Source organism: Acomys russatus, chromosome 13 (assembly GCF_903995435.1).
Source record: "Acomys russatus chromosome 13, mAcoRus1.1, whole genome shotgun sequence".
NCBI lineage: Eukaryota > Metazoa > Chordata > Mammalia > Rodentia > Muridae > Acomys > Acomys russatus.
The window spans coordinates 30,652,239-30,676,262 of NC_067149.1; the positions used below are offsets into that span (position 1 = coordinate 30,652,239).

Consider the following 24,024-nt stretch of genomic DNA (forward strand, 5'->3'; position numbering starts at 1 on the left):
TCATACAATGGAGCTCCTTATTTTCAGATTCTTTAGAAAAGCAACTCAGTATGAATTCACATTCTCAAGTTTAAATTGTCATACTAGAAACACATATTTAATTCAACAATATAATTTTAATATCTTACACTTTTTAGTGGGGATATATTAACAAGTTAAAATTAGGAAGAAGACCCATGATAATCCAGTTATCAGAACAAAGAATATGGATCTTCTTCCTGAGAAAAAGACCTGTTTATTTTTGACACTGATGTAATTTTACCCCAACATTTAAAAAGGATTTGATAATAATCAGGCATAGACATGCATGCCTATAAACCCAGTACTTGGGGGATGAAGACAGGATGATCAGGATCAAAATAGTTAGAGTGCATCAGTCAGGCTACATGAAACCCTGTCTCCAAAATAAAGGCAAAGTATTTAAGCACATGATTCAAGAATAGTTCATACAAAATATAGCTTACTGTTACCTGCCAGGCAGCCAATGAATGAAAGCAGGATCAACTGTTTCCATGACAACATCATCTTTAATTGCCAAAAGCAAGAGTAACTCTTGTCTAGTCTCAGATGAATAGAATGCTTTGTCTTCAGGTAAATCCTTTAATCTGCAAAATATATATAAAAGAACGTAGAGTTTTAAAAACAAGTTCCCTTTTAAGAGAGATTCTCTTCTTTTCTTTAAACTGTGCATAGTTCACAGAAATTCACATCCTCAGATAAAACAAATCCTTTTTTGTTGTTGTTGTTATTGAATACAGAGAATACTTGAAATGCAGACACTTAAACACTATATGCAACTGATGGGAAGATGCAAGCAGCTTAGGTAATTTAAAATACCAGCAGTGCTAAAATATTAACAATTAGCACATTAAATATTAAAACTTTTGCTAGAAAATTGCAACAAATAAAATATTAACCTGAATTAAAATTTCTCTCATTTTATTTAATGGTACCATTTTAGTAAAACTAAAGGAGTTAAGGAAGCAGATTTCTTGAAGCTTCCTGAATCCATAACCAGGCATACAAATAAATACAAAGTACTGTCCGTGTCCATATTTAAGTATAGTATTGCTGAGAGACAATTCAGAAAGGTCTTCATTGTACATACATACATATATACATACATACATATACACACACACAAATGCATATGTATGAGAGAGAGCCTCAGACCAAACAATTGGCTCACTTAATATTTTCCATATATTTCATTATATAAATATATGTATATACATATATAATGAATATATATACATATCTAATGTATACATTGTATTTATATAATATATATTATATGTGTGTGTATGTAACACATATACATATATACATAATATAAAATACATATATTTCTATAATGAAATATATGGAAAATTCGAAGTGAGCCAATTGTTCTCTCTGAGAATCTTGTAAATTGTACCACACTTGGGCCTTTTTGAACCTCCTTAAAGTGAGATATACTTGTTGGGAAGTAATTATCTGAAAGTGCTGGGTCATCTTGAGTTGATTCATGAAGCTAAGGTGCCTGGTTGTGATTGCCAGGTAAGATACCCACACCTAAAATCAGACAACCTCTATCAAAACCAGAAACTTGCTGTGTCTCAAGCAGCATAACTGATAGCTTCAGAGTCTTCCCCTTTAACAGAGAAGTGGACAACTCTGATCCTGCTCCCAGGGAGGGCTGTTTTAGCTATCACTGGGCCAGAGAAAGAAAGCCCAGGTTCCTTTGTACAGAGGCCTTCAACAATTGCTTTCTGAGGTGTACTAATCAGAAACTACACAGTTCAAAACTATAATAGTGTGAGGAAAGAAAATGTTAGAATTGCAGTGTACTTAATGCATTAAACCAGTCCTCCCTTTATGTCCAGTGATGTGTACTTGTACAGTGAGTGTTTTTGGGGTGAGAAGAAAGAGATGTAATTGCACCCAGACTCCAGGAATCATGAACACTAAGCTTGTATATATCTGGGATTCTTGATCTAGTATAAATCCAACTGAGAACAATTCTTCTCAGGTCTAATTTAGAAAAGTGCACAATCATATGGCCTTGAATCCTTCTCACTATCTACCTAGTATTACTAATTACAGATGTCTGTTTGATAGTTCTCTACAGGAATGTTGTACCATGAATTCAAGAGTAAGTACTTGGAAGATAAAAAATTAAAACCTTTTGGGGATAGTGAAGAGAAGCAGAGAAGGGAAGGCAACCACCAATGGGCATAGTAGGAAGCCTCCAGCTAAAGTGCTATGAGCAACTGCAGTTTGTGCCTCTGGAGAATCTGTGAGGTTCAGCCTGGGATGAATGAACATATGCCTGAAAGACATCTAAAAATTTCACCTACTAACATGTACTCTAACTGTGGTCACATGAGAACTGCTCCTAAGAGTATTAGTGACTTTACACTTTTGACCTCTTATAGGTGCAGTCACTTCATTTGACTGTGGAGAATTCTCAAAAGAATAAAACTAAATTTACCATATGACACAGTTATACATCTTGTTAGCATAAACCATAAGGACATAACATACTACTCCACTGATACTTGCTCAGCCATGTTCATTGGCTTTCTATTCACAATACAAGGATATGGAAACAACCTAAACATTCTGCAACCAATGGACAATGAAGACATGGTAGACATACAGGATGGATTTATATTCAACTGTAAACAATGATGAAATTGAGAAATGTGTGGGCAAATGGATGGAACTAGAACATGTTATACTGAATGAGGTAACCCAGAATAAGAAAGATAAACAACACTGTTCTCTTCTATTTGAGGATGCTAGTTCTAAGTCTTTAGGTATAAGTATATGACCTCAAGAAAGCACAGAAACCAGAAGAGTCAATGGGGACTTTGGTGGAGGGTGGAGCTATACAAAAAGAGATAGGCGGACATAACTGCTACCATGTTAGGGGACTTTATTTTGCAAGAAGAGGGGGAAAACACATTAAGGAAGAAAGAAATAAGAGGAATAAATAATGACAAGAATTATTGAAACAGCTACAATGAAACAGTTTATGTTTACTTAAAAACATATACGTTATAAGTGTAAATAAACCTACATTTTTGGAACAGAGTTTTGCTGTTTGGGGTGATAATGATCCCTACAAAGACCATAGAAGATCTAACAAAAAACTGTGGTGTCAAGCATGGAGAATCTCCCTTGGAATCATTGCTCATAGATTCTAAGAGACTTTGAAAACAGTATAGGCTGTTGCCTTTGCACATGATTGCTTCCCAGAATTTGAAGTTAAGACCTATTGCTGTAGACACCACGCGCTTGGGAAACAGTATTGCCTCTAACATGAACACTGGTGACCCCATTTGATCACTTCCCCTTGGTGGGGAGGCCCAGCCAGCATAGAGAGGAGGAGGATGCAGGCTATCTAGATGAGACCTGATAGGCTGTGGGCAGATGGTGGGGAAGCTCTCTGTTGCTAGAGGTCTAGGGGAGGGGAATGGGGTGGAAGAGGGAGGGAGGGTGAGAATGGGAAGATACAAGTGCGGGAATAACAATCTGATATAATCTGAATAAATTATAATAAATTTTTAAAAAGAGAAATAAAACAAGTTGGAACTGATCTGAGTGTCTTCTCCCTGAGGACTGGCTCTCATATACAGGAAATATGTATGCAAGTTGCCAAGGGAGACAAGCTGCCTCTAGTCTGACTGTGTTGGTTTGCATATAAATGTACCCAATAGGCTTATATATTTGACTACTTTGCTCTCAGGTGGTGGGCCAGTTAGGGAAGAATTAAAAGCATCTTAAGAAGCTTGACGCATGGGGCAGACCTTGTTCTCTTTTTGCTTTCTGATTATTGTATGTGAGCTCTCAGCTGCTCATCCATCTGCTTGCCTGAGATGTTTCCCATCATGGACTCTAACCCTCTGGAACCATAAGCCAAATCCTTTATTTCATAAGCTGCTTTGGCCATGGTGTTTGATCACAGCAATAGAAAAGTAACTAATATACCTATCTAGGTAAAAACGCCTTGAACCACAATGACTATCCTGGATGATAGGCACAGTGGTACAACTGTAAGACTTATATCCTAGATGTAATCAACTGCTGTCTGTTTGGACTTTAATTACACTCAGTAGGAGAGAACTCACTCCTGGAACTGCAAATCTAGTCAACTACCAATGGCAGGAGAGGGCACAGACCCTGCAAAAGAACCTTCCAATGCCAATTGCCTAAACCAATATAATTTCTAACTTATCTTTAAACCCACAGATAACTATAGTCTAAGTCTCATCAAATAAGCTTTTTTTTTTCTTCAAAAGATGAAGACTATTAGAGAGATTCAAATGGTTGAGAGGGCAGAGAATCACTTACTATGGGGTGCTCAACCCAAACTAAAAGTTTCAGGTGCAACCCCAACACCCAAGGCTCAGGGAAAAATCACAAAAGGAGGAGGCTCATAAAGATTGTAAGAATCAGAGAATCGGGATGCATACTACTAGATAGTGTCTTCTATATATGACAAGGAAGCTGGACCCATGAAGTCTGTAAAATAACATTGCCTGAATATGCTCAGAATGATGACATCACCAGTAGACAGTTGGGATTCCACATGGTCATCCCCATAGATGAAGAACTGCAGATGGTCAATGGCTACTGAGAAACGGATAATTAGTTTTCTCCTAGGACAAAAATCACACACAGGTTGTCCAATCCCAAGAAATGCATAAATATGAACAAATAAAATTACGTTAGTAGTTTATAAATACATGTGTGGTTTACACATACACATATGCACATATGTATATACAAGGAACAATGATGGTGAAAGAAGACTTCATGAGTGTGGGAGATTTACAGGAGGAGCTAAAGGTGGAAGAGAGAAAGGCAGGAATGGTTCAGGTACAGGGCTCATTATGAGGTTCTCAAAACAATTATTGATAAAAAATAAAGCCATTTGAAAAAATGAGTGAAATTTAAACAGATAGTGGTATAATTAAATTTTCAACAAACAATGAAACTACAAATGTTATGAGTTGTATTTGTCACTGAAGGTTAAAAACACATTGTTCTTGGCTGGTGCCATAGTTTGAGCAGGACCCCTGGGCCCAAATCTGCCTATCAAAATGTTCTTCCTGTAGGTTTCTAGGACCCTCTGGATCCTTCTACATTGCCATTCTTCCATGCTTCTCTCATCTAGAGTCCCAATAGGATGTCCTCCTCTCTGTCCCAGTTTCCTGGTAAGTGAAGACTTTTATGGGACATGCCCTTTGGGCTAGTATGCTGATATAAGTGAGTATATATCATTTGAGTCTTTCTGGGTTAACTCACTCATGATCACACACTGTTCAAAATGGGATTTTAGTCATAACCACAAATTCTTTGAAGTTAGAACTATACATTATACAAACTATAAGACTTAACACCTCTATTTTAATATATATGTATATATATTATATATATACACACATATACATTTGTATATACACATATACATATACACATATAAAGTTTGAAATTTTTTCAGCTCATTCTGGAAGACTCTGTTTTTAAATTAAGTTACTTATCTCTAATCATCATTATTAAAGTTGGCCACTGACTTTATAAATAATGAAGGCAATTAATAAGAATCATGACAACTTTGAAAATTGCTGAATATTGTCATGGAGAAAAGAGACACATTATAGCTCATCCTAGCTTTGAAATCACAAAAACTAAAATAAATACAAAAGATGTTACTCAGAAAAGACAAGTACAAAACCTGTCATCTTCTACAATAAGAATAGTCTACTTTTCACAGGAATCATTTAAAACAAAGGAAAAAATACAAAAAACAAACCAAAGCAAAACCAGATACCCTTCAGAATTTTCCATGCTAACAGACATTTGCACTGGGGGGATAAAACTTAATATATTTGCAGCACATGCCCCATGGCACTCTTTAAATAGCTCCCATACTTAATACATATTGACAAATGTAATTGTTAATATCAGCTGAACTAAAAAAAAATGCTAGTCCTTGGACTCAAAACAAAAATGCTTTAAATAGTTGTTCCTGGTTGAGCTAAAAGGAGAAAGAGACATTTGTGGCTTTGTCATCCACTTTCTAAAATTGCTACTGAGACTGTGAATCATGAAATATTGATATATATTATTTCATATGTATGTAGACAATTTTTAATGTGGTCTTGGAAAATGCTCAGAGTTCAGCCTCTTTGGCAAAGAGAACAGGGAGACCTTTTCTACTATAGTGTCAAATACTTCACATCAAGTGGAATTATAAAAAAATTAACAGCAATTCTGGGTAAAGAAATTATATAGTATCACCAAAAGAGTCACCTTCACAACCCCTCACACTCACAAATAGTCACCTTCATTTTCCAGACACAAACACCATCAATATGCAGCTCTAAACTTCTCTCTCTCACTTCCTCCCTCTGCTCCCCTCTCACCTTCCACACACACACACACACACACACACACACACACACACACACACACACACACACCTTTAAGAAAGCTTGAGACATTTATTTCAGTAAAATATACAGCCAAATGGCTGATTTATATGAGAATTAGTTGCACTGTGAATGCGTTAGAATATACATCAGTTTCCTCTCCTGGAACTTGACCACACAATCACAGAATCATGGGATCAACTACTAATGACTTCACTCTTTTATGAAATAAGTAATGATAACAATAACAGTCCTACCAGATTAGAAACTACACATCTGGTATCTACTTTGTTTTCATTTACCATCACCATCTTCTTCTTCATTAGCTTCATCATCATCATTCATTCTTTCACTTATGTATTTATAATATGCACATCTTCCAAAAATATAGTTTGACCCTTTTACAAACTAGCTCTGAATCCTTCATGCTGAAACAAGGTGGGTTGATAAACTGATATGTAAAAAGGCTCTGGGCTATAAGTCTAAGTTTCATCGAAGCTTCCTTCACAATACTATAGTTTGGAAACCACGGTATGCTCATTTTGATGTGATATCTAATATATGGCCCCTGTGAAAGTGTCATTCAACCCCTAAAGGGGTTGAGACCCACAGGTTGAGAACCACTGCATGATCCAAAATGAACCTCAGCTAACTTTGTTTCCAGAATTTTTTAAACAAAATATTTTGTCACATAGAGATAATATGTATGTATCTGTGTATTCATGGTACATTTCTGCATACTCAGAAATTGATTTTCTTTTCTAGATAGAAATTTATATAAACTAAGAAAGAAAAAGAAAATAGACATTAATATAAATTTTATAAAATTATAAATCTAAATGATCCCATTTATTGAAATCAAATTTTATTTTAAAAAAGAAAAAGAAAGAATAAAGGGTGGAAGGAAGAACAATCCTGAGAAGTCCAACTCCAAGGACTTTAAAGTGAAGTTATTAAGTGGTTTAATATCTGGTAAGGCATATCATTGCTGGCATCCTGTTATTTTTTACTTTTGGTCCTCTCACAGGTACAGCAGCAAAAAGACCTGTATGTCAGTCACTCTGAATACAGTCTGGCTTGTGTACAAATTAGAAATAAAAAATATATTGCTTGGATACTTCTAGTGTCTTTCATTTATTTCAGAGCCCCATTTCACTTTGTCTTCAAGTTAGCATGCTCTACCCTGGCAAAATCAATGTCAATGATATAATCTCAGTGGCAAAAATTACAGACTGGTTTTTTTTTCAATGGGTTCCACTAGTTTCATTCAAGTGCAGGTTGAAGGAGAAGACATAGCTACTAAATAATGCCAACCCATGACCTGTTTCAAAATATGAGCTGGAATGAAAATGCTTCCTGTGTCTGTTTGACAGTTTTACTAAATGTTCCTCCTTTGCTTCAGTTCACTTGGCCATTTCCAGGGCATGCTGCCCAGACCACAGGGACAACTAATATTGACATGTGACTGTGACCCTAAATACATGTTTAAGAAGAAGGCTTTTGTTTTCAGCAAATCTAAGTTTCATTAAATTGCTTATCCTTCAAAACCAACAACACTAATGCATTTCTAAAGGAGCCAAGCTTAAGGGACTCGGGAAATTTTAGAAAAGGATCTAGTTTTCTTGAAAAGAACCTTGGCACAAATAGATTTCTGAGGACTAACTACTAAATTTAATAATGGAAGAAAGACAAAATGGCAAATTCCATAATATATTTTTATATTTTTTCCAAATTGAACAGTAGTGCAATGTACCTACCAATTTCCATAATTACAAATGTTACCTGTGGAGACATGATGAAGCCCTGAGTGAATGTGTCTTGTTGATGGGAGCACACCACTGTGTCAAGCATCCCAAAGCTTCAGACGCATAGGAGTGGCAAGGCCTCCCTGGTCAAGTACAGATATTGACAGTGTGTGCAGAAATCACCGACCACAACTTTCTTCTCCCAAATAACTACAGCCTGAGACTGCTCTCCTGTCAGACTAGCTTATGTGCTTCCTCCTTCAGCTGAAATATCTCCGTTATATTGCACAGCTCACCCAATCCCAGTTATTTTGTACTTGTGTCTGATGTTTTTCTCCAAGTATCCCAAATCAGCTTTATCTCAGAACTGTGCAGGGTACAGCTTTTTGCTGCTTTCCCCTTATCAACAAGGGAGTGCTCCAGACTTCATTCCATAGTGAGGAAGAATAATATACCTTTCCTACATTTGCACAATATTTTGTGGTGTCTTGTGTTTACTTAGAATGTTAAAAAAAAAACCTTGGTAAAATAATATGATGAAATGGTTTTCCACAAAGGCAGTTTTCACAGTGCCAAGAAGGACTTGAGAAGTAATGTAATAACCATTAGCTACTGGGTGCTCATTGTCAGACATGGTTCTAATTGTTTTCATTGGACTCTTCATCCTTATTACAACCTATGGTGCTTATTCACTTGTCATTTTTATTTTTCAGAAAAGTGAAGAGGGGTATAGTTGCATTAATAAATTTGTCTAAAGGAGTCAAAGGTCAAAGAAGCGCTGTAATTATAACAATTGCTGTCATATAATAGGTGTCAAATGAAGAATTCAAACAAGATCATTAGGCAATAATGACATATAATCTAATTCTTTTATATACTTGCTTAACATATGAATTGATGCACTGGTGGAACTAGTCACAAAAGTATCATTTTATTAGATTTTAGTTCTTCTGTTCTATATAGAAATGACTTGGCAACTTAATTTTAGGCATGTAAACAGTAACCTATTATCTCTATGCTAGACATGAATTTAGAACCACCAACAACTATACTTTAGATTCAAAGCTTCTCAATGATCTGCCAAGTCACAAGCATAAGTATCAATAGTGCACATGCTAAGTATATTATTGTTATGTACAGAGATAAAAAGTATACATTTAAACATCCACAAGATATTCCTGGAAAAATATACATAACCTAGTGAAGGGAATTTACCCTGGGGAAAACAATGGGCTTAGGAAAAGGATCATTTTGATGTTTTTATAGGAACTATGTCTATAAAGTAAACAACAGCAGAAGTTTATTGGTTGGAGCTACAATTGTTTAATCTGGGAACAAAAGAGAGACAACAAGACAGATGTCACAGAAAGAACTGAAAGGGTTGTGGCAGGCCAGAGTTGCATTAGTTTATATTCCATGTACTGTGATTCTCTGGTGTACAGATACAGAGAAGAAATGTTTATGAAATGGAAGGACAACGCAGAGATGTACTTGATTTGGTGGCTTCTGAAATGGTTCTTAAAAGAGGGCTGTCTGAAGAAACAAGAAAGAAAATAAGGACACAGATTTTAGATGGAGGCAAAACCTTGATATGGAAGGTGACCTATGGTGGTGAAAGAAATAGCAGATAGAAGGGCCAGAACACGAAGGACAAATATAAAGCCTGATGCAATCCAGACTACAAGGTGAGGGCAAGTAATAGGACATATAAGAAACCCTGTGAGTGGTCCAGTGCCTACCACTTTCAGATTATGTCAGAGGAGCAAAGGTCAAAAAGTGTCCTGTTACGCAAGAAAGTGTTGAAAACCAGCCAAAGAATTAGAATAACTGAGATTCTTCTGGAAGACCTTTTCTTGTACAGGACTGTTTTAGCTACTCTGAGTTTTTTTGTTTTCCCATATGAAGTGAAGAATTGATCTTTCAAGGTCTGTAAAGAATTGTGTAGGTATTTTAATAGAGATTGCATTGAATCTGTAGATTGCTTTTGGTGAGATGGCCATTTTTATTGTTGATTTTCCCAATTCACAAGCATGGGAGATCTTTCTATATACTGATATCATATTCAATTTCTTTCTTCAGAGACCAAAAGTTTTTTTCATACAAGTATTTCACTTGCTTGGTTAGAGTTACTCCAAGACACTTTATATTATTTGTGGCTATTGTGAAGGGTGTAGTTTCCTTAATTTCTTTCTCAGTTTGTTTGTAATTTGTATAAAAGAGTGCTACTGATTTTTTTCAATTGATTTTGTATACAGTCACTTTTTTGAAGGTGTTTATCAGTTGTAGGAATTTATTGGTAGAATTTTTGGGGTCACTTATGTATACTATCATATCATCCCAGAATAGTGATACTTTGACTTCTTCCTTTCCAATTTGTATTTCCTTGATATCCATTAGTTATTTTATTGCTCTAGCTAGGACTTCAAGTACTATATTGAAGAGCTACAGAGAGAGTAGACAGCCTTATCATTTCCCTGATATAAGTGGAATTGATTTAAGTTTCTCTCCATTTAGTTTGATGTTGACTATAGGCTTCATGTATAATGCCTTTACTATGTTTAGTTATATTCCTTGTATCCCTGATCTCTCCAAGACTTTTAACAAGAATGGGTGTCGGATTTTGTCAAATGCTTTTTCAGCATCTAAGGAGATAATCCTGTTTTTTCTTTCAGTTTGTTTATATAATGGATTACATTGATGGATTTCCATATATTAAACCACCTCTGCAAGCCTGGCATGAAGACTACTTGGTCATGGAGAATAATATATTTGATATATTCTTGGATTTGTTTTTCATTTTATTGATTATTTTTGCATCAATGTTCATAAAGGAAATTGATTCTCCACATGATGTCAGATGGTGGTGGGGAATGGAGACTGCCTCTGACAAGAACTCTGGTGACTGTGATTTGATCATTGCCCCTTGGTGGGGTGGCCTTGAGGGCACAAAGAGGAAGGGGAAGCAGGCTGCCAGGGTGAGGATAAGCCATGATTATATTGTGGGGGAGGAGATCACCTTCTGTCAGAGATCTAGGGGAGAGGAATAGGGCAGAAGAGGAAGGGAGGGTAGGAAAGGGAAGATAAGAGCAAGGGGATAAAAATTAGGATGTAATGTGAATAAATTATAATAAATAAAAAAGTTTTAAATGTTTTGTTAAACAAAAGAATTAGAATCACATGGCTCAAATTGGAATGGGGAAGTAATGGTCAATGGGCTGGGAGTTTTGTCAGGGTTAGAGTACTCCCTCAGCATGCAGAATGCCATGTGTCTGAGACCTAGCACATGCACACGTGCGCACACACACACACACACACACACACACACACACACACACACACAAACAGGTGCCAAAATGTAAAGAGAAATGATGTACTATTGTTCAAGGTCAAGAGATGAAACAGACTGTGAAATAGAGACATTTTTCTCCTGGTTAGTGTCTCTCCAGGGGACTGCCAGGCTAGTTGCTGGCTCCTTATGTAGCTCTGAGGGGTGGGAGCGGTCTCAGAGACGTAGATACATAGCCATGGTAGGCACTCAGCTTGTACTATATCCTGTGGCTGTATTTTATGTGCATGGTTAAATTTAGAAGCTGTGGTGTGATTTTTATGGAGTCACTCCTCTTGGAAGAGTTCTAAACACCAGTGGCTCCACTTCCACTTATCTCCTTCTACAGCCTATACTAATCAGGTGGCCAGCTCAGACCAAATGCTTTACGAGCATTCACACACATTTAGCAACACCAGTAACTCAATATGGATCTGATGCAGCACTTGAGGGAATCTCTCAGCCCCCAGATATCCAAAGCATAAAGCAGGGACGATGGGTTCAGAATACATGACAATAGTGAATGCAAAGTATTAAATGAGTTCAGGGTGGCACTCAAAGTGCTTTGTAAACATTACCACATCATACCTTGAATAAAGTACAGTCAGCCTTTATGTTATATGTTTTACTTTTAGGTATTAATTTATATTCATGAAGATGGACAAATCTTAGCTGCTTGTTGGTTAGTATTTTATAATAAAATAAATGGTATACAATAACATATAATTGCTTTTAAAAAGAAAAGTTCTCTTTCCTTTCTTGGTAAAAAAAAAAATGAGAAGATAACCAAATGTATGGCTTAATGGGTTATTCTGAAACAAATCTCTTCTATGGTGGCCTCATTTTAACAAGTATCCCTCTGCTCTGACCTCACAATTCCTGCAGAGACTGGCTTTCCTGAAAAGGAGCTACTAAGCTAGTGCTTTTCAAACTACAAATTTTCGTAGCTTTAGATTTTTCTTTAGGTTAAATTTTGGACAAAAAAAAGTAGAATATAAGGTATTAAGATATAGTGAATTTAATAATGGTTAGTACAGCTTTGTGTACAGGTATTAGTTTGGGGACCTAAAATATTCAGCATTACTTGCTGCAAGTATTCATCACAAATTATTTTCAAATTATTTATATATGTGTATACAAAGTTCATGAAGATTTAATGCCCATTTCCTCAAATATTAATGGTGAGTATTATGAAATTTGTCCATTGTAACGAATTAAGATTGTGATTAAATATGAAGCTAAGGGGGATTACCTCCCCCTGTATATGCTCATAGGGTATCAAGTCTCTTCTCCGTAACCTGCTGTCCTTCCTCTGAGTGCCACCAGGTCTCCCCCTCCAGGGGACATGGTCAAATGTGAGGCACCAGAGTACGTGAGAAAGTCACATCGCACTCTCCACTCAACTGTGGAGAATGTTCTGACCATTGGCTAGATCTGGGTAGGGGTTTAAAGGAACAGTCATAGAGGAGGGGAATAAGGGGAAAAGGGAAGGGAGGGAAGAATGGGAGGACACAAGGGATGGGATAACCATTGAGATGTAACAAGAATAAATTAATAATAAAAAATTAAAAAAGAGAATACTCCAGCTTAGCAAATCTTGAAAAAAAAATAAATACGAAGCTAACTCCCTGATATTCAATTATGATTCTTACTGCTCCAATATCTAAACAACAACAACAACAACAACAACAAAAAACTATGTAATTGGTACCTTGGCTCCAGATAAAGCCCTAGATAATGAATGTACTCGAGCATGGGTCTTTAACTCATTTAGAGGGAGTAACTAAGGGCTCTGTGTTGCTTGCAGTATATAAAGGAGATGGGAGAAAAAAATCAACAACACTTGTATTTGTGTAGCTTAGCTATGTTTTTTCAAGTTGCTTTATCATAGTGAATGGAGTGATTTTGACACCTTTTGGAAATGTTAATCATGACTATGAATAGTTATCTGCTTAGAATTCACACCTATTAGGGGCTGTATCTAGGTGTGTAAAACATTCACTCCATCAACATAGAAGTGTAAATCTAAATTGGGGCAAACTGTGATCTCAGCTTATATTGACACCCACAGCCTCAATTCCAGCAGAAGAGGGGGAGCAACAGAGCCACAGACTCCTTCTGCATCCTCACATAAGTAAGAATTTATTCGGTTGAATAAGCCAGGCCAGAATAGGCATGCAATCCGAGGTTCACACACACACACACACACACACACACATGCAGGCACACAGCCATGCACGGACACAGGCATGCACACGCACACATACATACAAGCTCAGGCCTGCTGGACAATCCAGTCCAGTTTATTTATACAGTATTCTGTCTGCATGTGAGCCAGCAGGCCAGAAGAGGGCACCAGATCTCATTACAGATGGTTATGAGCCATCATGTGCTTGCTGGGAGTTGAACTCAAGACCTTTCAAAAGAACAGCCAGTGCTCTTAAACTCTGAGTCATCTCTTCAGCCCGAGAGGTATTAGTTTTTATCAGATAGCAAGTAACCATTTAGAACCCAGAGTTAAAACTTTTCTGTCAGTCAAAGTATATCTACCACTTACAGGGAGACCATCTCAAAACCTCCAGCCACAAAGCATTTTTCATCTAAGACAGTGAAAAGTGTAAGGGACTGCCATTGCTGCTGGAGAAAAATGCATAGTAACAATGCGATATTTCTTAAAATATCCATAGTGAGAAGTGGAGGAGCAAGGGGAAATAAAGCATCTCCACTTTTCAAAGGACAATATGTCTATTACACCAAATTCAATAAAATTCCCTAATGTTTTATTAAAAGAGATCATTCTAATTCACACACAATAGTGATGTATAAGAAACAAAATCATAACAAAAGACCAGAGGGGCCAGAAGCTGTGGACCTCTTAGTGAGTTTCCCAGCACTGCCCTAGTAGATAGCCTCAGAGCACAAGGAGCCTATTTTCAATGTGTCATCCTGCCAAGGAAATTACCTCGCTTGTGAAACACTCAGGAGACCTATTACTATTGGTGAGGAAAGTTTGAGAATTGTACATAAATCTAATGCAAGAACTAAGAGTTGACATACTTCCTTCATGTACCAATAACCAAGGAGGGCTCATTGCCACATATCCTAAGCCTGACTTACAGGATAGAGATGAATTTATGAAGGAGGCATATAAAGGGCAGATGGAGGGCACTCAGGCTATCACGATGTCCCTTCACTTCCAGAATTCTCATAGACATACATTTGTGTGGTAGCTTTCCTTCTGAGAATGAACCTGATGACTTTCTGTTTGTTCAGAGCATGGGTCGTTAGAGCTGTCTGTTTCCCTGGACTCAAAGAAGACTCAAAGAGTGTATGTAGCTTCTTATGCATGTGTGTGTGTGTGTCTGTGTGTGTGTGTGTGTGTGTGTGTGTAATTTGAGGCTTCTGTATGACCATCTCTCAAAGGAAAAACAGTGGAAAAGCAGTACTTGACCTACTAAGAACGACCATCTGCCCTTGGTGAGGAGGCCTGAAGGCACTCGAAGAAAAAATAAGCAGGCTACCAAGATGAGACTTGATAGCCTATGACCATATAGTGGGGGAGGAGGTCCCCATGGTCTTAGACCTAGGGGAGGGGAATATGGTGAAAACAGGAGGAAGGGAGGAACAGGAAGATACAAGTGATGAGATAACAATTGAGTTGTAATCTGAATAAATTAATAAAATTAAAATTAAAAAAAAGAATCTTTCTGGGCCCAGCAAGACAGTTCAGGGGATAAAAAGCACTTGCTGTGGAAGCCTGAAAATAATAAAAGTCCATTCCCAGGAACCCACATAAAGGTAGAAGAGACCTAAATCTAGAAATCTGTCTTCTGACCATCTTCATACATGTATGCTCATTCCACCCCACCCCACCTTCATACATGTATGCCCATCCCACCCCACCCCACCTTCATGCATGTATGTCCATCCCACCGCACCCCACGCACATAGTAATAATCATAAACAAGCTAAAAATTATAAATTATAAAGAGTTTTATTCTCAAAGTTCTGCTCTTTTCCCACACTGCCTGGTCACTTCCTAGCAGATAGCCTGCATGCTCAAAGGCCTCTGATGACCCCAGCCCTCAGCAGACACTCAAAACAATATGTGTTGAATTAATCAGCATTAGGTTTCAGGCAGTACTTTCCACATTTGGCTCCACATTAGGCCATCTGGGGAGCTATGCAGAAACACAGACCCCCCTCAGTCCACTGAATCATAATTTCTAGGCACCAAGCCCAGAATTTGTATTATTAAAAAAAAATCCTCAAGTAATTATGCTGCAGAATCAGCCATACACCCAAGAACTATGAACCACCAAACTCTAGTTCAAGCTGCCAGTGACGAGACTCAGTGTTGACATCTCATCATGGTGAATGTGAGTTTCTTTTCCTTTTTGCTTTATCTGTGACTCTCTCCTCTAGGGACACCTATGGCTAGAAAAAAAATCAAGTTCAAGTTGCGTCTTAAATGAGTTGATTCTAAAAGTATGCTTGGTCTCTGCACCCACCAACTGAGAACAGCCAACAGAAGCCTCAGCAGGAAACATGGTAAGAGAAACAAATCTTGATAACGAAAGAGGAAAGGTATTCCTTAGGGATAAAGATTTCCAGGCAAGTGGTAAAACTGAAAGAGAAAAATGTTATCAGCATCTCCAAGGGAGGAAGATGGAGGAGACATTCTAAGATCGCAGAAGGACTGTGCAAAGAGACAGGTGGGAAGCTAGAAGTAACCTGGCTGGATGAATGACCTGTGATACATCCCTCCAGACACTAACCGTCTTCACTACTACACTCACAGTTCATGATGTCTGCAGGAATTCTCTGAAATGAACAGGACAGCTTGGCAAACAGAATGAAAGTTTGTCACGGTGTATAAAACCCCAATGACGACTGACTAGAAATGTAGAAAACATGATGTCATGTGACACTGGAAGAGACACATCATGACTGAGACACTTCTACTACCCATCTCATATTCTTCTCATAGAAACTGGGCAACGTGGTGGTTAGTTGAAAAGGCTTTACATAGATGAATTAGTAACTGATTGGGAGACATAGACCAGCACGGTAAGAATTCCCCCACCTTTGGTTGCATAACCTTCTCATTTTGTAGTTTGAAAGGAGAGTGATTAAGGCTTTATCATAAGCTAAGAAAGCCAGGAATGCTGAACTTGAGCTAAAATTCTCTCCCCGGGTATTTCTCCTGAGTCAAAATATTTGGAGAGTCACAGAACTATTATTTTATTTAGCAAAGGGTCTCTTTGAGAATTATTTTTAAGGAACAATTAGAAGATATAGTCCTACTTATCCTGTCATTTTAAATGTCCATTTTAGACATTCTTTACTTTATTGGAATGTGTATACTTGAATAAATAATGTTTACTATTACAGGTGCATTTTAAAACATATAAATTTTATTACATAAAGGATAGAGAGAATGCTATGACGTTCAGAACTGGTGTTTCTATTGAGACTGAAAACTAAAATTCAGGAAATTGCTTGAAGTTTGCAGCAAAACCAAATTGTCTTTATGACCTTCGAGGCTGGTCTTTAGTCCAGATGTATATAAGACACAGATGAGCCAAACTACCCAGAGCCTATGCTCAGCCACTGACTGTCTGGACTGGGCCCTGCCTGGCTTCCTCATAAATGTTCATTACTTTGACACATTGACAAATAGTTTGTTTTCATCATACAAAGGGACTTTTGCTAATATTTCTTTTCAAGTTTCATACCCATTTCAGTAGGTACTAAGATTTTTCTCTTTCTCACCATCTCCTATGTATGTTCTTGAATATAAATCATGGTGCATGCAGGCCCTTATGGATGCTGGAAGTGACATCTAAACATTTAATATGCTACTTGGGGAAGAAGGGTTAGCTTGAAATTTCAAGATTTGATATTTTTAAAGTAGTCAGTATTGAATATTGTTGCTGAGAAACGTTGCTTTTAAAGCATTCTAAGGCAGGTTATCACAGGCACCTTTGTCCTTTATTGACCATCATATACCCTGCACGGAGCTCACTTAATCTTCCTAGCAGACACATGAAGGTTATTATGTCTCATTTATAAAGGTCTCGTTTATAGAGAAGGAAATTAAAATTTAGGGCAATAATGTCTTCTGTTTACGATCACCCATGTAACCAAAGAGGTCTGCTGTGTATCCCAAACGTGGGCCTTTGCTTCTTTACACTTCCTGGAGTACACATACGCCCCTTTATCGGTTTAGAACAGTGAGTTCTGGGGGCCTTGAGTGACTTTTCAGAGGGGAAGAAAACCTACTGCACTTTCAAAAGACGATCATTCCATTTCCAGCCAAAGTCAGATAGCTCAGACCATCAGCAAGTAGCTCCAGCTCCAGTTCCAGCGACTTGACGCCCTGTTATGGCCTCTGTGGGCAACTGTATCTGTGCACACAAACCCTACACAAGCATACACATGTAACATGTGATTGAAAATAAATCTCTTTGAAAAAACCATTAATTTGCAGGGTAAATGCCATTATCATGATGCCTAGGCACTTGGTCTTCAGAGTGGCACCCAGGAAACCTGGTATAGCTCTATTTTGAGCAGAACACATTTTGTTTGTTTGTTTATACACTGGTGATAACGGACAGGTAATTTGCTCCTTTAAGATTCTAGAAGATTCATATCTGAGCACACATAGGGGGTGGAGATCCCCCTCAGTCACAGTCATAGGGGAGGGGAATAAGGGGGAATTGGGAGGGGGGGAGGAATGGGAGGATACAAGGGATGGAATAACAATTGAGGTGTAATATGAACAAATCAATAAAGTATATTTTAAAAAGATTCTAGAAGAGATGAACAGAGACGGTGGACAAGATTGGAGTAGGCTGAAAGGACTGTGTCGGTACAATGAAAGGCCTCTCGACACCATCTGAATGTAAAGGCATTGCATCTCATTTCCACTTTGTATTTGCTCAGAAAGTGGGCTCCATTTGCTAGGAAGAGCTGACAGACTGACCTGGCAGAGAGCCTTCAAGAACCACATACATAAAACCCGGGCCTGCATGACCTGTCACGCAGCACGTTCTATTATAGAAGCTTGGCTTCTACAGGGTTACCACTCCAGGGAACAATGCTTCTAAGAACTAGGAAAGTGCACACTTAGCAAAAACAGGCCCTTTCAGGGCTGGCAGCTGTCCCTGGGTGAGGAAGTAGGTACCTGAAAAAGGCAGGCAAATCTATGAGTCCACCATACTCATATTGATTTCTATTTGTATGTGCACATTTTTCCCAAAATAGTCTTCATGGATTCTCCCTCACCTGTCCTTCAATAAAAGTGTTGGACGTGTGAAACAATGATAGTGACCAGTTTCAGATTTTCAATTTGAAGGATATAGTTTGCACCACACATACCAGTTAACAACTGTACTCCTTCCCATTAGATATGAATAATGTCCTGGTTATAAATTGTGTATTTGTTTAACTATAGCATTTAGCACAGATTCTCTGTATTTCTATTTTTATTATATATGCCTCATTTCTCCAAGCAGATACAAAATCACCTAACACTAGTCACTAACATTTGCTAGGCATATATTCTATGTTACAATGTTTAGTGTGGGTTATATCAACTAGTCTTAAATAGAGTAGACATAGTTCTTATACAAAATGTCAGAGAAATTACAATTTGAGAGATTCAACAATTTACACAGAGTTCATTTATATACACACAAACAGAAGACCCACAAACATCTACTTCTCTACCTCCTTACTTTATAGAGTACAAAGTACAGAAACCATCCCTGTGTCTAACTGTATAGAGAATAATTAAGATACCAAGATAGATACCTGTTTAATCTAGCAATACAAACGAAATAACTATTTACTTTATCTTCTATGGATGCACCTAGTAGTGACACAGTCACAATATAAAACTGTTATATGGTCTGTTTTTCAACCAAAATGCTTTAAAATATTAGTTCTAAATTCGAGATATAACATGAAATTAGAAATTTATTATATAAAATGTGGAAAGCTAAAGAGGAAAATACCAAGGTAAATAGAAAATCTACCAATCTAAGGAAAGTTACTGGGAGAAAGTAAAATGTTTAAGAATATTAATTGCTGGTAATTCAGTTAGAGAGGAGATATTTAGACTCTCTGTGTGTCTTAAATGGCTGACGCAACAAGGTGTCAATCATTTCCAGAACAGCAGCAGCATGTCTCCTGGATACGCACACTAGAGATACCCTTCCTTATGTGCACATACAGCACGCACAAGAATGACTCCACATCATTACTAGTAATAGCAAAGGCACAGAACAAGCATGACCTTCAACAAGGGAGTGAATAAGTGGTCCAGGGTAGATTTCTTTGACAGACTACTGAGAAGGGAGAATGAACAAAGTATATTTTACACATCAACACAAACCAATATTCAAAATATGTTCAATCGAAAGGCATACTGCATAAAATAGAGTTCAATATTATTTTCAGATTTTAAAAAGTGAAACTTAAAAGGTGTTCAGAATTAAATGAATACACAATAAAACGGAAGAAAAAAAGAAAATATTTGAGTAAGATTGAACACATAAACCCTGAGCCAAAGAGACATGAGCAAGGAAAATTTAGGATTTCAAAATCATCAACAGTATTCCATTTCATAAGGTATTTAAAATTAAATATATTAATTTTGCACATACATCCTTTTGAATGTAATGTTTATAGATGGCCATAAAGTTTTAAACTAGGACAGAATTCATGTTTACAGGAGACAAATTGGTTGCATCTTTGAAGTCAACCATAACTGACTATAAAATGTCCTATGATGTGATCTGTTGAGGATGAAGAAGAGCTTTATGAAACACTGAAAGATACTAATTTCTTACCATAGAGATGAAGATCCACAAATGCTTGACAACATTTTTTTTAAATATTTAAAGAAATAATTAGGGAAATTGCAGCAAAGTAGTCACTTGTTACTCATATAAAGATAAGTCAGAGGACTAAAATAATGTATTACTACTCTTTCAAGTAAAACAAAATTAGGGTTAAAGGCTAAGGTTAAAAAGATGAGGTTGGGAACACCAGGATATGTGACTACATAGGCTTGCAGGTGTATATTAGTTAAGAGGAAGGAGGGGCTCTGGCACAGGCCATAGCAGCCTTTCCCTTCTTAAACCTAACTCTATAGGTAGCTTTGTCTTTATGCTTCTAATTGTAACAGTCTAGGTTGGAAGGAGGTTATGAAGGGTCCCCTGCCCCGTTCATGAGATATACCAACTGCAAACTACCCCAAATGTGGGCCAGGGGAAAGGAAATGGTAGATAAAGCTTTGCAAGTTCAGATACTAGTGTTTGCTGTTTGGCAACATTGTCATTTGGCTCAGTCCAGCAAAGTGGTTTTGCTTTTTCATCTGTTGAGAAAAACCTAAATTATTTGTTTGCTCTATTTGTGCCCCTGAGGAAATCTCATTAAGAAGCACAAAAACTATGGCTGCTGGTAAGATTGGCTATTGACACGGTTGGGATAAGTGGGAATATGGAAGGTGTTTTCTCTTCACATCCATAACACTTCCAGTGATAATTTTTTCCTAACACTTGAAGAGTTAAAATGAATTTATACTAAAGAACAACAACAAAACAATAAACCAAAACCCATAACAACTGCTTAATGCAATTCTGATATGCATAGCAATTTAATAAGCATGAAGTGAGCTACCATTAACCACTTAGCTAAATTGGATTAAGAAATATTATATAACATGATGAATCAAAAACAATGAAACCTTTAATATTATATTAGGCAGAATATATTTGTCAATAGAAATTAGTTAATGATACCTATTACTCAAAGAGTACTCAAAATATGTCCCAGTGTGTTTCCAAATTATTCCACTTGACAATTACAATTTTAAAAGGCAGTTTTTGAGTTTACATTTTCTTTATAATATGGAGCTTACTGACTAAAAAAGTGAATTCAGCCTGTCTTATTTAAAGGCCTGCTATTTAAATTTATCTAAGCACTAAAAACTCAGTAAAGATCTAGGGATTCAAAGGCAAATCATCCATGGAATGTGTGGAAGAGGGGACATAACCAAGGCAGATGAAAACTCTCAGGCTTTTATAATTTTTTATTCAATATGTTTACATGTACATTTATTTCATTAAACATATATATGTATATACATATATATATATATAATAAACTACTTACAGCAATAAGAATCATGACATAACCAGAATTTTATATAAATATATATATATATATTCATAGTGTTTTCGCTATTTGTATTTGGCAGCCTCGAAGAAAACATCTTTCCTATCTTGGTGAGTCTAAAATTCTGAATGTAAAACAATATCTATCATATTTCATCATTATCAACTTAAAACATCTATCTAGACCTAAAAATTTCTTAACCCCTGAACAATTAAGCTCAATGGTAAAATTAAACTACCTGGTATTCAACCACATCAGAGGGTTGACAAGGAATAAAATTAATTACCTGAGTAAACAGGGAGTGCAGATTAGCATGAAAATGTGATAGAGAAATACAGTTAAACCCTAGGAAATAGTTTATAGTGGTAATTTATATAACCCATAGTAGAAATAGTTGTGAATATATTATTTCAAAATGATCCTAGCCACTTTAGGGACTTGGGGTTTAATACCCCGGACAAAGTTCTAGCTTTAACCTCTGTCCCTGTTTTCTTACAAAGAATGTATTAAATTGGTGTTATATTCCCACAGTGAGATAGAAACTGGAGAAAAAAGGAAAATACAGATGCAGGGGAAATGAATGAATATGAATTTAAATATATTTACATTATTCTAGTAAAACCTCATATTGCTATACATGAGGTAATCAATATTATTCTCTAATTTTTAACTACATGTTTTCATATTTTATGAGTAGATACTAACTGGTACTCCTTCAGTAATGCCCCTCAGAATGTCTGCTAAGATTTCTTTTATCACAAAACTATACAAATACAAACAATATAGTCAACCCTGTAACTGGACTAGGATTTAGTTAACATTTTTATGCTAAGTAATACAACATTTTTCCATTGTTGGTAGAGCATCGAAATGCCAAACTCAGAGGGAAATATGAACACAGTACAGATGCAAGCCTAGAAAGGAAGCAAATGCTGGCCATTTAACAAACTCTTTGAAAGTTTTCTCCACATTATCAGCCAGCTAAAGTACAAAGTACATAGACAAAGGTATAGTACAAAGACTTAGAAGAACACAGAGAAATTGCCTTTTTCTCAAATGGTTATTAATCATATTTGAGAGACAGGTTCAAGCTAAATTTTAAGTTTGTCACAGGGAAGTCCATGGAGTCAGTCATTGGAGCTAAATTAATCAGAAACTAGTGATTGCGGCTTAGAAAAACACAAACTGATTTTTCAATATTGATCACAGACCACATTATAGAAAAGAAACTGGGGGAACTGACACAGGAGGTCAGGCTGGCATTGAAAGGGGAAAGATATTATTAGAATGCCCTCTCAGTAAATTATGATGTGAATGCACAACCAAGTGATGTAAGACTGTACAGTCAAATATTCAAGAAGAAAATATCCCTGGCTGTGAGAACGAAAGGTAGAAAGGACTTTATATATTTTCATGTCAGATTACATCTTTATCTGAATACAAAATGTTTTGTTCTTTATATAAGATTTAGATTATAGACTGTAAATGCTAGAAATGTTCATGAGAAGATATGTATCTACACATAATTGTATCCTTTTACCCAATAACTTTCATTTACACGTATTTAACAAAGTTTCTAAGACCTATAATAGTAGACTCTCTAGTCTGATAAAGAAGCAGAATGATTACCTATGAGAAGAGATGGCTCAAACCATCAGAAGAGTAGCTTACAATGTTTATTTCAAAGGACAATTACAGATACACACACACACACACACACACACACACACACACACACACACACACACTATCCTTGGGTTGACAGGATGAAAGGATTAGAATGGAATTCAGAAATCTACTTTTTTTAAAAAAGATAACCCATGTAGGTACTGGAGCAGTAAGGTTGAGAGCTAACAGAAAAATGTTCACAAATAATTAGGCATGTAACAAGGAAGCTTTAAAAAGCATAAATTCTGGTACTGGCGAGATAACTCAGTTTGTACTACTGCTTACAGGAGAAATCTGTAACTTCAGCACTAAGGAAGAAAATGTAAAGACAAATGAATCACAGGGACTTGCTATCAAAAAAGTGAGTTCCAGGTTCAATGAAAGACTCTTTCTAAAAAATAAAATAAAATAAGATAAAAGGAGGAGAACCAGATAAACAAAGCATCTCCATGTCAACCTCTAGCCTCCTTATGTACCTGCATAAGTGAAGCATGCACACATGAACACAAATGGATAAAGCGCGCGCGCGCACACACGCACACACACACACACACACACACACACACACACACACACAAACACATACAATGCTAGGTCCATGGCTACTAGATCTTTCCTGGCCAGGAATAATAGTTCAAAACCTCACTAGTTAACTAATAGCAACTAAGTAGCTAAA

The 24,024-nt window shown here is 36.8% G+C and overlaps 1 protein-coding gene across 1 annotated transcript in view; it reads right to left on the reverse strand.

The window, feature by feature from the left end:
- Cntn3 (contactin 3) overlaps positions 1–24,024 on the reverse strand; it is a 357,126-nt gene that overhangs the window by 280,050 nt on the left and 53,052 nt on the right. Inside the window, exon 2 of the mRNA XM_051155002.1 lies at positions 471–605. Coding sequence (XP_051010959.1) covers positions 471–525 — 55 coding nt within the window. The 5' untranslated portion in view covers positions 526–605. The remainder of the gene's footprint in view (positions 1–470; positions 606–24,024) is intronic.